The sequence below is a fragment of the Anarhichas minor genome, unplaced genomic scaffold, assembly GCF_050575085.1.
Source record: "Anarhichas minor isolate MPS153535 unplaced genomic scaffold, ASM5057508v1 ptg000062l, whole genome shotgun sequence".
NCBI classification, from domain to species: Eukaryota; Metazoa; Chordata; class Actinopteri; order Perciformes; family Anarhichadidae; genus Anarhichas; species Anarhichas minor.
The window spans coordinates 2,039,062-2,054,537 of NW_027466508.1; the positions used below are offsets into that span (position 1 = coordinate 2,039,062).

Consider the following 15,476-nt stretch of genomic DNA (forward strand, 5'->3'; position numbering starts at 1 on the left):
GTTTACTTTTGTGTAAGACCTCGCATTACGCCACTGCACTTTGTTTTGCAGCATGGCAAAGATAATGCAGGACGCTTCTGTAATTGTGCTATACAGCTGTGAGAGAGAGAGGCCTGCGCCAGCTACTGAGGCAGACAAGTAGACACACTTATACTTGCACATATAGGACTAACACACAGACACATAAAATGTGACACTTGGAGTTTGAATTTGATGGAATAGATTGATCGGCAATGAGGTAAGAGATAGTAAAATTGGAAACTATTGTTGTCCTGTTTCAACAGTCATTTGCAGTAATTTGGCACCATATTAATATTGGATTTCTTTTCCTGAGTGCTACGATTGTGGCTATTCTTTTGGCCTGGTTTTCTTATAGTCACTTGGCAATATGTCACATCGGTACCCTGGCATAACCGGAGGACAATGCTGCCAGATGACCAAGACAATGCTGCCAGAGAACGTCATATTCCTTGAAGGAACAGCTTAATTAGTGCTGAAGCTAGCCATTAGTACAGAGAGCTACTTTAACCCTGGTTTAGCCTCCTAACTGGCGTGGCCGTTAATAACCGCCTGGTTCACATCAGTTCACAAAGTGATGCAAGCACCCCAAACGCCTTAACTACTTTTTAGTGTTTCTTTTTCTTTGTAGAGACAAAAGGCCTCTTTGTAGTTTCGTGGGAAGACATGTGGAACATGTCATGTATTTGGTGTCAGGATGTGCGCGTACCGCTTCCGCAACCACCCCCGACCGGCTTCATAAATTACTCACGAGTGGAGTTCGGGCAGGTTGGAGCAAAGGAACCAGACAGATAGAAGGAGGGACCGTGGGAGTGCTGCAGCTCGACACAGCACCGCGATGATGCCAGGCTCCATGGGCCTCACCAGAGGCTATATGCCTTACCAAGATCCTGTTTACAGTCAGCCAAAGAAGCTGCCAGCCACCCATTTACATAACGCTGCCTGCGGTCCTCTGCGGAAACTAATTTCTCTCTGCCGGAGATGCACCGTGATGTTGCCTGCTCTGTAACCCGTCTCACTTTGCAATTCTGTGTCTTGTATTTCTCTCTTTTGTCTCCATCTGTTTTCCTCCCATCTCATCTTTCCATCACACTTTCTTTTGCTGTGCCTCTAATTTTTTTCCCCCATGCTATATCTGTCTTCTCTTGTTTTTTCTTGGCTATCTTCCAGCCCTTACAATCGAATTCTGTCCTTTCCTGTTAATTCAGTGATTGTTGAAAGTATTCCAGGTACATGTTGTCACTGAAGATGTAACAAGATCGTCGGCATAACAAGGTATCCCATGGTAGTGTTATAGCATATAGGTCAATATAAAAGTTGCATATAGGTTGATTTGTGTGCAGCTTGTACTCCACCTGTCCAATGGGTTAGTGGGAGTGTTTTTTATCACAAAGATTCTTATGAGGAAGTGTGTGCGTGTCATTCTGCGTGTGTTTAAATTCAAAATATGTATACTTTGCATAAATCTTTTTCTGCTCCTTTGGTGTGCAAATATATAATTGATTGTTGACGTAAGTGTACTTCATCCGTTTCACTATTTGCATGGTGTCGTCTTCTATCTATGTGCATGTCAGTGTGCCATGTCCACTCTGCTGTGTTATTTGTGGTTGTGTTTCTACACTCGGCACACCTCTGCTTGAGCCTGCCATCTTCAGCCTTTTCCCCTTGTTCTGTTCTGTCATATGTTTGTGCAGATTTTTATTTTTTTTTCAGCTTGAGCCACTTGTGTAGTTGCCATGTTCATGTGCCTGTACATCAGTGAGCATCTGCTCTTTCAACAAGGTCCCCTTGGCCTCAAATGTCAGAGCAAGCAGCTGCCAGACAAGTGCATTGTGCAGCAGGCTTGTGTTTCGCCTCCTCCCATCCCTCCACTTCTTGTTCTGTGATGTTAACTGTGATTGAAAGTAAGTAGGCAGCAGCAAGTGAGGGAGAGATGAGGGGAAGGGTCGCTGCTTTCTACAGACTTGGACTCCTGTAGTTTGGAGGAGTACTGTTGTTGCTGTTGCTCAGGGCCTGGCTGTTCTCCAGGGCTTTAGGGTCAGGTGGGGGGAGATGTTCTGTTGTGCATTAGGTAAGGCTTCTTCTGTCCTCTTGTGTGAAAGGCCACTACAATGGGAAGCCATTTGAAGCATGTCCATGTTGTAGTCCATGAACTATAGGGCATCAGGGGACAAACTGCGTGTGCACATTTATCCATAAGTGTCTCAGTGTGTGTGTGTGTGTGTGTGTGTGTGTACACGCACAGGTCTGAATTTGCTTGTATATGCTCTTATATACCTTTTATATGTCTGCATTGGCAGTGTAACATTTTAGACAATGTGGATCCCCTGGTGCACTTCACAGTACATATGGTGCTACACAATGACATAGTACGCCTGTATCAGACTATATGCGGGCTTGTTGCACGCCTGTATGTGTGTGCGTGTGTGTTTGTGTGTGTATGAGCGAGTAGTCGCAGGATGGGAGCAGTGAGGCGGAAGAGATGGAGGGCAAAGAGACAGGCAGGTACCCCCCAGGAGGTGCCTGGGGGGCAGTGGGCCAGGGGTAGCCCCTCCAGCTTCCCCCCCAGCACACTCTGCTCTGCTCTCAGACACTTCTATTGATTTGTTCAGCAGATATGACCACAGGTTAGCTGCTCTGCTAAGTACTGCTCTTTTCACCTCCCTTTGCCTGCAAACAAAGGCTGGACACAGGCTGCATTTGATGTCAGGTGATGTTGTATTCCTTGGCATTACATTTTCTAGCCACACTACCTATAGACCCCCTCCCTGGCACAGAGGATGTATGGTGTATATTATTTTCATGTAACCATCAGGGGGCACTGTTCGACTCACTCCTGCCCCGTAAACGACCCAACCGGCACCTGGCATACCTCCCCATTGTCGGTTCCTGAGGCTGTAGGAAGCCACGAGTTCACTGCTTTGGCAGGTCTACAAGCTGTGAGAAAAAAGACCCTTTAGAGTAGCTGTCAATCAATCCACCGCCTTCATCGCAGGATCCCAGAAAGTAGAAATTCTGTGTTAAATCAAGCCTAAAGTGGATTAGTCCACACGGCAGCTTGAATTGTGCCTGTATTTTGCTATATGTGATCAACATGTGTCGCGAAGTGTAAAGTTTGAACCTGACAGATGTAGATGGAAGCCAAAGCAACTCTTGATCAGCTTAAGACAGTTCATCTCATTGCCAAGCTCTTATGTGATCGGAAGCCAGTCGGCAGCACCTCTGTGCTCGCTGACAGGTGGATGAATCGAGTCTTCAAAAGGCCTCATTGGAGACACATTAACATGAGCCGAGCTTCCTGAAGTACTCCGACTTTTTGAGCTGTCACAGGTGGCAGATGAGATGAAGCTACTATGCTGCTCTGCTTGTTTCGTAACATAACCCAACTCGTGTTGAGAAGAAAATTGGCACCTGCTTGACACCTATTAAAAGACGTTTCTGAGATTTGAGGGAGGGTTGTTGTAACATGCCTTGTATTATTAATTAAAACAACCTCCTCTGAGTCATCATGAGCTTCTCATGTGCCCGACGACGGAACAGGTGTGAAGGTAAAACAATGAGCAGTTAAAAAAAAGGAACACCGCAAAGGGTGTGGGTGGAATACAACTTCCCACGCTTTAGTTGCAAGCAAATATGTCCTTACAAGACACCGCGACATAGTTTATCATTGTTAATGAGGAAGCTGCAGTGTAGGACAGCGTAATACCAAGTCGTGATATTGTTTTTCTTTCTTCTTGCACATAGTCACATGTCATTTATCATGCCAGACTTGTTAGTGTGTGCTAAACTGCTGTTCTGGTGGATGAGAAATGGAGGCTATTACCCGCCATGTCAGCCATAAGAAATAAAATGCGTTCCAGGCTGAGGGCTACCTGCACGATGTGACTGAATGGGACGCGCGTCTTAAAAGATATCAATAGTTTTGAATGGTCATATTTCAGACGTCACGTATTCTTGCAATGCAATGACAAAAGTGTAATTTTACTTTTCACTAACTTTCTCAGTGCAGTGTGCTTTCAGAACATGCAGTATACCTCCTATATGTACCTCAATGTTATACACATGTAAGTTGGTAGCCATCTCGTGTTTCACACCGAAGTACGGTTGCATGTCAAGAAGTAACCAACGCATGGGTCAAATGGCATTACAGAAAGAAAAGACATTCATCAGACCCGTAGAATCTTAAGTGTCGTTAACTACCATTTAATGTTTGAGAGCTCCTTCAAACAGGAAAATCAAACTGTATGCCTGTTTGCTATAAATGGTAGATTCACTGACGTAAGTTTCTTACAGTCGTAATATACGCAACATCAGCTGTGCCCAAAGTGCATCAACAAAACGATTAATACGTCAATCAAATACAGATACACAGGATATAATGAAAGAAGAACAGCAGACAAGTTAAAACTAACCAACAGGGATATGATTGACACATGCAGCTAAGGGATATTGGCACATTTTCTGAAATGGCATGAGACCTTATGTAACCCCTTTTTTAAGAACCTACCTGGTGTATAGCGAATGATCGATTGATTGGCACACAAAGAAGTACTGGTACATTTCAACATTCCACCCCTCTCCGGGCTCCAAGGCCTTCGTGGCTTCAGCTGTTTTGCTAGCTACCAATACCACTTACCTGCAACATGAACGGGGAGGACAGGGACTAATTGCTGGGACAGAATGTACCCAACTGTGGGGTGTGCAGTTGTCTGGGCCTGGTCCAAGCCCTGTTTATCTCAACCTCTGTTGGCAGTCATACACACACCACACACGCTATGCTCTGATTTAACCAGAGGCAAAGTCTCCGCCAACCCCCACTCTCACTCATCAAAGATTCATAAAGGCAAGGTTCTCAATGATTTTCTGTCTCTTCCCGTATTCACAGCTTGTTGTCCTCACCCTCCCTGTCTCCTGCCAGTCAGGCAGCGGAAGTCAGGCAGAATTACGGCTGAAGTGGCCGCTGGCTTCCAGAGAGTGAGTGTGTGTGTGTGTGTGTGTGTGTGTGTGTGTGTGTGTGTGTGTGTGTGTGTGTATCAGTGTGTCAGTGTTTGTGTAGTTTTGGGGGTATTTGCTTGCACTGTTAGATGTGTTGCTGTGGTGCGACACAGGGGTAGGACATGGGCAAGAGGGCGAGGGCACGAATGGACAGTGACATGTCGATGTACCAGAAATGTTAGGAGCCCCCATGCAGGCAAAGGAGTCAGGCCCCGCCCGCTCCTCTCTTCCCCTCATGCACTCCTTCCGCCGTTCTTTGTCTTCCGCCCCAACCCTTGATCCCTGTGCGTCGTGACAGCTTCCACACTGGATCTAAAACGAGCTCATTCAGAGCCCCAGTCACCAGGCCCAGGGCACACCATCTGTAGCCCTCGGAGTCCTTCCGTGTGTGCATGTGTGTGTGTGTGTGTGGGTGTGACTATGTAAGTGTGTGTTTACCTCCTTATTTATGTGTGTGTCCGTTTGCGTGCAGGCTTACAAGCATGGGTGTGTGTGTGTGTGTGTGTGTGTGTGTGTCTGCGAACCCAAACCACCGTGCCTCAGCCTGTTAGTCTTGCTACTTACCAGGCTTAGCCAGATGAGGGCCACTCAGCCCGGATCTAATTCCTTCGACTCTGGCAGCACTTCACTGCTGGCTCTTTTTGCCTCTCAAGTGTGCATCTGTGACCTTGGCTGACATCGGAGGGGGTTAAACTGTGGACTTGGAGATGTGGCCACAGCGATTGAGTTGTAAGCTAGTTTTTGGATCAGCGCTTCCACACAGCCATCTGTGCTTCTATGGGGCTCAGAAAGAGGTTATCCCTCTCTTACTCCCCACAGCTGACCCTGGATCAGCAGTAAATGCAGAGACTTTAGTTAGAAGCATCCTCTCTGGGTTAGGCAGTGCAGAGCCGGGGAGTTTGTGCAGTGAAAAATCATTAAGAGGGGAAACTAATGAAGAGTTGATCTCTGTTACAACTTCATCTGTAATCCCTCTGTTACATTGTGCCAAACTTCTGCTTGTGCTTGATGTCTTCTTGCTGTCATTTTGTGACCCGTGTCACTTTTTTCTTTGATGTCCGTTTGACTCCCATCACTATATGTATAACGGCTGTGTCTCTATAGACAAAAGGTTGTGTTCCACGCAACACAGCCCTTGGTTATGACAGTAGCGCGGTTATTTCACAAAGCCTTGATATTGTCACTACAAACACAACACTATTAAGTACCAGTTAGACCACAAACAGCTTGTCTTTCAGCACCTAGAACAACATTCAATGAATGATTTGCACACACACCTACACAAACAGACTCATCTTCATAGGCAGGTACATATGTACTCACACACCCACACACCCACACACACGATTATACTGCGTTCCCTGGCTCGCTGTGTGCACCTTCTGCATCCTGTTTGGTGCAGCGCCTCAGGGCCGAGCCTGGCTGCTCTTCCAAACAAATTGCTGGCTGTACGCTGTGTTTTAAATGCAGAGGCCCTTTAATTACACTATTTACTTAATAGGGTGAAACAAAACTCCTGTTCACGCAGCAGGAGCACCAGGTGATGCAGAAGTTCAAACACCTGGCGGAAAGCACTCTTCTGGCATGGACGCATATAGCGTACACATGTACACACCCTACATTGCTGTGCTACAAATACAATAGCCCTCTCTCAGGCTTGGATGACAAGCTGCACTGAGTTTAGGACTTTTTCTTTTGTTTGTTTACTGGAAAAAAGAAGGAAAAAAAGCATCTGGGAAAGTGCAACTCATAAGTTACTCTATACCCAGCCTGGCATTTTCAGAATGAGTTCTTTCCGTTCTGTAAATAGAATTGGTAGTTTTAGTTGTTGACTTATTGAGGATGCCCATGTGGGAATGTAAACATCTTCTATGTGTGCCACTCGTTTGTTTGTCCATTCAAAGCTTAAGTTCAAAAAAGAAACCAGCTAAAATTGAACTAAAAGTCCAAAGTCCTGCCAAAAAAAACAACAATCATGGCAATTTGCAAATTAGATTTGACTTGATGTTTCTTGTCTGAAGGTGCAAAAGTTTGTCCGATTGTGGCACCAGAAGAAAGAAAAGAAGAAAACTTAAGTGATTAGACTGGTGACCTGTCAAAAGAGTATATTCTCCGTCAGTGCAAGCTGGGATATCAATCTGTTCATGCAAGAAATGAAAGTATCAGATCATAGTTACGTGCTTCATCTTTTGTCTAGCGTACACATAAAATATCACGATTAACAAATGTACAAGAATGTCTCCTCTGTGCTCATGGTCATATTATAGCCTACGCCTGGACCTGTCCAATTAATGGGGTTTGAGATTTATGGCTGTTTCAGTAGGGCGTGTCTACTGTCACTGGGTTGCTTAGCCTATTGTGTGATCTCATCATGACAAGGGATGTCAACAATGAGGTGACCTTTTGTATGCAGCTTGAACAACATCTCATATTTATTGAAAGAATAACACCCACAAAGACTTGACTGTTGTGTTTTTGCTTTATTTAAAGGGGAAAAGCGCATTCAGTGTCTCTCCCTTTTTTGTATGCAGTTACATGTTTCTGGAACCCAATATCTGTTGTGCAACAGTTTAAAACTTCTATCTCACAGTTTCGCTTTACAAAAAGGCTTCAGAACATAACACCACCTCCCCCGGAGCTATAGAAGGAAGACTTGTAACCAGGCAATTGAAGTTACAAAAGACTATAATTAGCTGGACCCGCTTGACCCCGCCATTGTCACCCGAAGACAGGTGGGAAATATGCCCACGTTGAATCGACCTTATCATGTGACCGGGGTCAGGTGTCGTCCAATGGCTCAGCTGTATAGCAGTCGAGGCGAGCCTCATCCATCACCAGCTTTATTGCACCGTTCAGATGATGCCCACAAGGCACTGACGCTTAGCCAGGAGGGGGGAGGGGGGGGGGGGGGGGGGCATGCAATGGATGGATGGGATGAGGGTTCAAAATGATCGTTTTACAAGAACACTCTAAGAACAAGTTTTCACAGCAACGGTTTGCCATCGCCCTGGAAAAACTAAGAGTTAGTGCTCCCAACGCCACAGTAACCCTCTTCCTGATTCCCTAACAGCAGATTTACGGCCTTCGAAAGCCGACCCGTGAAAAAGTGAAATCACTCGCAGGCTCGTAACCTCCTTACCCTCACCATCAAGTCCTCTTATTGCTCCATTTTCTCTCCTGGGCTTTATGAATAAACAGCGTCATCAAGAAAAACTTCAGTGTCTCTTTCGAACCAGCTCTAATTAGTTTTGCCTGTATATATCAAAATGTTTCACTGTGGTATTTGGCCATGTGTGGCTCATTTGCGGCGATGATGGAGAGGGTTGTTTTGTTGAGCTCGGCGGCCGTCCCTACTTAGTGTTGTCTTTGGGGTGTTACTGGCAGGGCCTAGAGTAAACGTTTGTATTTTTTTGTTGTTTTTTTCACTTTTCCTTCAAGCCAGCTGCTTCTGTTGAGCTAGCCTGTAGCCTGGCACAGGTGGCTGGTAGGCCAAAAGCCGCAGCAACCCTCATTCCTCCCCAGTCAGCCTGGAGCATACACACACACACACACACACACACACACACTCTCTCTCAGATGTACACATATACATATGCTCTCTGACTCGCTCTCTCTGACTCTTTCTCTCTCTCCAACACACACACACACACAGATCCAGAGCCTTAGGGGGTGATCAGTCTCTCCACCCTTGTCGGAAGAGTAAACGGCCAGGAGGGTCCTATCTGTTTGTCCTTTTCCTGCCTCTTTTTTTATTAGAACCTGATTGCATTTTAACAATAGTTGTCTGCTCGTAAATTTTGCGCCTGTGTTGACATTAGGCCACATTCCATCCCATTGCCTGAGGAGAAGAGGGAGCAGGCCAGGGTGTTCGGTAATTTGTTACGCTGTTAAGCACCTAATGGACGTCCACCTGGTTTTTGAGAGCAGTAGCTGTAGTTCAGGGCTTGCCTCCTTTGCACTTCCAGACTGCAATCGTGTTTTATTGCCTCCAATTATGAAGGCTATTTAGAGGCTACCTGGCTTTGTGTGTGTTTTTCTGTTACATCTGGTTCACCCTGCTCGAGACGGGGCAGCCTGCCAGGCCACATCAAACTCTGTGCAGGTACGATGCACCTTCTCCGCTTCTGCTGTGGACTCCCAACTCTTTGTACAGTACATGCACTCGATGCAAACTCAAGGCCCTGCATCCCAAACTGGCTGGAGATGCCATTAACTAGACTTATTTGTTTCATGTGGTTTAATGAGCAGCCTAGACTGCAGCTGGCACGAGGGACTCCTCACGGGCCCACCCAAAGGTACCCGTGCTCCCTGGCAGAATCATTGTTCCCAGCAGCAGTAGAGCCATTGTGGCACGTGGGGAAGAGTGTTGAACGCACCAAGCTGCACCCACCTCTTCGCAGAAACCGCCCCCCCCCCCCCCATTGCTAATGCATTTTTGTGTGGTTTCCACAAGCATTAATTAAAGGGAAAAGGAGTGCATCAGATGTTAGTTTTATTAGCCTAGGCTCCTTAGAGAGAATCAAAATGAAAGGAACATATGTCATGCATTTGATGACGCCCCCACCCTTCGCCCTGTTTCTCTCTCCACAATTGCCCACCTCACATACTCTCAAAGTGTACAGTCAGCAGCTGTCTGCAGACACAATAGCATTTGATTGATCCTGAGGAAACGGTTAAGACGCGGCCCTGCCCACGCTTTCTGGCTGGCTGGCTCACATTCTGCACCACTTTACATTTAACGCTGAATGTGGCAGTGATTGGGATAATGGGAGTTGGGGATGGTGGGTGGGGATCTGAGGCTCTGTTCAGGCTCTAATGAGGACAGCCCAGAGAGTTCACAGGACCCTTGGAGTCATGGGTGGTGTAGGTTGAGATCCAAAGCTCGACACTTCACAGGTCGGGGCTTGTTCTTAATGTCTCCCTGTTACATTGCCCTCTGCATGACATCACTAATATCTTGCACAACACGGTAAGAAGATAAGTATGTAGATAAATGCTATCTGCCTGTCTCTCTCTCTCTACCGTATACATCTGCATGATATGCAAAGACAGATGTGCTCAATCACTCATTTCTTACACAACACTGCGCAGATACTGAACGTACATGGATAATACACTTTCTTTTTTCTTCCTGCAACGTGAATGCATGCCTTACCTTCAGGGGGAAGGCTGATTTATGAGACGCATGCCTGTTTTTTCATGACTTGTTTGATTGCATTCTCAGCTATCGGGCACTCAGGTTGCCAAGGCCATAAAACTTCACACCTGCACAGGTTTGCTTTAGAGTCAGATGGAGCGCAGGCAGAGCACGAGGAAGCAGGTGACCTGAGGTATTCTGCTTCCCTTGATCAGCACAGACGTGTATTATAGCTCAACATTAACATGGATGATTGATTGATGCCCTGTGCCTGTTCACTTTAACACAGGCTTTATTATTTGGTCAGGTGTAGCTAATGCGTAGGGCATGGCACATATAACGTAAACAAGAGCCATGTCTAATTAATCTTTTGTCTTTTTTTTATCTTCTCTTTTTTCTGTATTTTGCAAATAGCTGTTGCCAAATATGTTGTCTATCAAGTAAAATGTTTCGTCTTTGAATTTAACTGTAAATATCATCTTATTCGTAAGTTTTATTTTCTAATATCCATTGAAATATTTACTATATATATATAAACTATTTTATAAGATACATTTGTAAGGTGGACCGAGTGGATATTTATTTACAGGACTGGATTTGATTAATCCCCAACCTAAAACCTCCCAATACTTTTGTTTAAGATACTAATGTTATATTTCATACAAAACTTCCAAAGGACAGATTTTACATATTGTTGCAACGGAACGGTCATTTGCTTGGCCCTCGCATAAAAACATCAAGTTTAGAAATGATATCTGAGCCTCAGTATATTCCTTCCATCAGCGTGGCGTCACTCCACCCTTTTCCTAAAATGAGGTCCTGAGTCAAGCAGCCCAAGCTGTCTAATCCCCTGTGGTTACAAATGACCCCCCTGTAGCAATAATGCAATAAGCGTTGTCTCCTATCTACGTTTTCAGGGTTCTTTTTCACTTGGCCTGACACAATTGTGCATCTATCAGTGTAATTGCAAGAGTTGGAAGCACTGATGTTGTCTATTAGGCGGATTTCCATCCTGTTAAGAGCAGAGGGCCTTTTAATGTATGGCCCTGCCTGAGTGAACTGCTACACAATTACACAGCGGCCAGAGATCGAGTGGGCTGATGATGCTGATGATGCTGATGGCTGTGATGGTGGTGATGGCAACGATGATATTGGACCACCCTGCACTCTTCTAACAAGCCTTTCAGAGAGAGACTAAGAGTGAAACAACAAAGTGAAACCGAGTTTAATCATCTTATTTACTCTCTCTCTCTCTCTCTCTCTCTCTTTCACCCACCCTTCTCTTCCTCTCCCTTTCCTTTAACCAAGTGATGGAGCCCGGACCGTGGAGCAGGGGAGGGGGGGGAAGGAAATCGATGAGGAGCGCATTACAGTAAAACGTATTGATTAGGAGACCTGCGAGCAGTGTGTTGGTCGCGGAGATGGTGGAATGATGCAATGCTTAAAGGAATTTATCCTTTGACTTTTACATTAACCTTTTATTGACTGCTTTGCCTGTCCATAATTAACACTCACTTTAGCTAAAGTGGTTAGTTTGAGCGCAAAGGGGGGCTCCGGACCTTATTGCAGCGAGGGCCGTGGAGCTCCCGCCCCAGCCGCAGGTTCAAGTGCACTGCGCTGCGCGGAGGGAAAGGCCTCTGTGGAATAGAGGCGATAGAGTCCTAGATACCTTTCACATTAGCATACCATTTGAGCGGGGGCCTGCCAGGCTATAAGGTTTCAGGGCAAATTGAAATGAGTGATTGTGTTGCCAATCTCTCTTGACCGAGCGCCAGATGGGATAGTTAGGCCCATATCTGTCTGGGGTTAATCCATTGGAACAGCCTGGACTCACAAACACATTCGCTGCCTCCTGCAACCCCCCCCCCCCCCCCCCCCCCTACGAACCTCTTTGTCTTTGACCTTAACTTTAAGGTGGGCTGCTCTGCCATGGGAAAGTCTTGTTTGTACGCCACTGTGGCTTACACTGAATTTCTAGCAAGAGCCCTGGAGAGCTTAAGGCACCTCGCTCGATATTGACTTTTTGTTTGGTTCCATTTTAGCAGTCAAGGGACGGTACGCTGTGAACAGTGGTAGATTGTGTAAAAGTGTGTGCTGAATTACCTACACTATATTATCTTTGATAGTGTTCCAGTCTTGATATCTTTTATATCTTTGGTAACCCAGGAGCCTTCTATTTGCAAGCTAATGTTGCAAGATCCCTTGTCAGATAAATGCAGCAGCTCTCATGAAGGCGGCTGGTCAGGTTTTTTACGGCATGTTGCCTTTCAGAAGGAGTCAGGGCAGCAGGAAAGGGGCGACTGTTTTCTCTCATAGCTCTACTGCATGAATACTTAATCAGACCAAATCAAAGGCCTGTGGTGTCCTCAAGCTGATGTCAGCAGCACCACACAGTGTGACTGGGTGCTGTCTGGGTCAGTTTTTCTCTCTCTCTCGCACACTCTGTAGATATGTATGCCAGCCATGTCCTCCTCCTCCTCCTCCTCCTCCTCCTTCTCTGAAGTGGCGCTTCCTTTAATTCGCACCCTAAATAAATGATGAGAACATTTAAACACACGGCTCGTCGCAAAGCCCCAAGGTCGCCTAATCGTATTATTTATGAAGTGATGTGCTACATAATGGTACTTAGTGCATGTTAACAGATGCTATTATCAGGCGCTGATCCAGGGCGCAGAAGATATATTGGAACAGTGGATGTTAATGCTGCTCCTCACCACTGTAATGCAGCAGCTCTTTAAAGGGCTAACCGCACCAAAATGCAGCACTTAGGCCGAGAGCCAGTCGAACATTAAGTGGCTCCGGTGAAAATATATAACCACAAATTGTGGCAGCCCCCGGCTGTCCCCTGACAACTTTAACATCCCCTCATCCATCCATAACCGGCCATCGTATCCTTCTCTTCAGCTCTCTGTGCCTTCCCCATCCCCTTCTGTAGTCACTGGCCACAAGGTGGTGGTGGTCTTGTGTGTGTGTGTGTGTGTGGAGGTTGTTTGAGGTTCTTTAGGGTGTGGATGGGGTAAAGGAATATGATAGGACCAGACCCTGGTATCATGACTGAGTGGGGACTAGAAATGGCCTTGTGGCTCTAGAAGGAAATCTTAGGCCACCACTCACACGCACACACACACACACACACTACACACACAAATGCCATCCTCCTCCTCTCCCTCTTTCACCTCCAGGTCAGGGGTCACTCTCATCTGTCAAGAGGCAGAGGGAGGGCAGATTTACAATGACAGCGGAGAGCAACACCAAGTCACCACAGTAAATATTTACACTGGTCAGACAAAAGATGTGGCTCAGGTCTGTGGGGGTTCCAAGCACTGTAGAAATTACAACTAACCCCAGATTATGAATCATATGAAAATAACAGCGTGACGTGAAAAGGGCTGGATTTGTCATGATTGCAACGACAGAGAGTGATGTTCTTCTGAAAGCATCGTGCTGTGTGTGAAGTATGAATGGGACATTAAATACATGATACATGATATCATGATTTCTCCTCGGCTTGATACTTTCCTGACGCAGCAGTGTCTCCCTATCGCTCAGCTGAAGCATTTGTGCAAATAAATTCCAGTGTCCTTTGTGCACACAGACACACAGACACACTTACTCTCTCATATCCTGGAGGTTTTAATTGAGGCCAGTATTATTAGCGGTCATAAAAAGGAGAGGAAACACACAAGCCGACTGCTTCCTGGTCAAACACACATTACCCACTGTGTGTTTAGGGAGGAGTTAACACACACACATATCATTGACTTAACAACTTGACATTTCTGGGGTCGACAGCTTTAAAGACCCCATCAGTCAATACAGGAGATCCAGAAAGAAAGATTCCTCTTCTTCTACGCCCGCTACAATCCCTCTGCTGTCAACGGGCACGACTTCCTTTAGAATGAATAAAGTTGCAATTACAGAAGGATGTAGAAACCTAACTCTTGATGATTTGAGAAGTGCCCACATCTCACAAAAGGAGAAGCACCGGTAGAAAGTTTAACGAGCAACCTGAGACGTGTGCCCTATTGCTGATGAGTGTCTACCAGTTGGTTTTGATGGGAGGGAGGAGTTAATGGGTGCGCTTGTTTCCTGTGTCCTGTCGCCTCAGGTGCCACTCAAGTCTGGCGCAGACATTACCCCCTCAGGAGGCCCCAGTGGACCGGCCCTTCTGGGGTGTGGATGACCCCAACATGCCGCTGCCCTTTGATCTGGCTGACATCATCAACAGAGTGGAGTCACTGCTCTGGAGGTGGGCCCGAGATGTTGAAGTGGGGAAATTTGAGTTGTATGTACACGTTGTACACATACAACTCGTTTACTTGTTACTCATCTGTGATTTAATGGTCATTTAATGTATTTATTATTTTTATTTTCACATAAATTCACACAGCCACATGGGTGTTGGTGTGATTATTTGCAGACCAATGCATGAGTCGAGACGTGATGAAGAGTCAAGTAAGATAGATAGATAGTATTTTGCATGTTGTGCATGTGAAGCAACAAATGCCGAAAACAACATTACAATATCACTGTTTCAGCATTGGGAGCTGCACAAGGCAGAGGTTTGTCCTGGCCTTGACCACTTCAACACCTGCGTTCACACATATTTTACATGCACACTCTACAATATGCTCAGCAAGTCCTTTCACAGACTCCAATAGTAGATGTATTCAGTGGTATTCGGTAGCATTGGTGGTTGGAGTGGCCAATACATTACACTTGCTGAAGTTCAACAATGTCGGTCTTCCTATTGATCAATCATAAAAGTATCCTGGGCCCCTCTAGACCTGCATTAAGGCATTTCAACCACTCGTTGTCTCAGAGCAAGCCAATATATAAACTCAACTGAGCTTCTGTAAATATATTACGGTCACAATTACATCGCAGTGTTAAGATAACCTCACCGGAGGCCTGATGTCCAATCATAACATATATGTTTCGTCTTTTTCAACAGGATGTGAAGGATGGATAGAGGAAGTGAGAAGGGAAAACCCACCAGCTTTTGTGAATGCCCCCCCCCCCCCCCCCCCCCACCCCCCCACCCCACATCAGCTCAGAGGACAGACACCTCTGTTGTGATTCCACCAAGATTGATTTTGTTTCGATTGGTTCTTCTGCACCCCTCCCATCCACCCACCCCCCCCACCCCACCCCCTACTCCACTGACCCCGGCTTCTCAGCCACCCCTGCTTGGAGTTGGAATAGTGGAATAGTGCTTCAGTAACATGCCAACAACGCAAGCTTAGCGACGAGCTACTAGTGTCACGATGGTCTAACGAAACATAATAATAGCGGAACCTGCATTTGAGTGTCGGCATACATTGTG

General features: G+C 46.0%; 1 protein-coding gene across 4 annotated transcripts in view; it reads left to right on the forward strand.

The window, feature by feature from the left end:
- Window positions 1-15,182, forward strand: part of fto (FTO alpha-ketoglutarate dependent dioxygenase) — a 113,000-nt gene extending 97,818 nt beyond the window's left edge. For 2 of the 4 annotated variants that reach the window (XM_076078088.1, XM_076078089.1), the window contains one exon: window positions 14,259-15,090. In XM_076078088.1, the coding sequence (XP_075934203.1) occupies window positions 14,259-14,502 (244 nt within the window). In that variant the 3' untranslated portion in view covers window positions 14,503-15,090. The other 2 variants (XM_076078090.1, XM_076078094.1) reach the window with 2 other exon arrangements.
- Window positions 15,183-15,476: the final 294 nt, after the last annotated feature.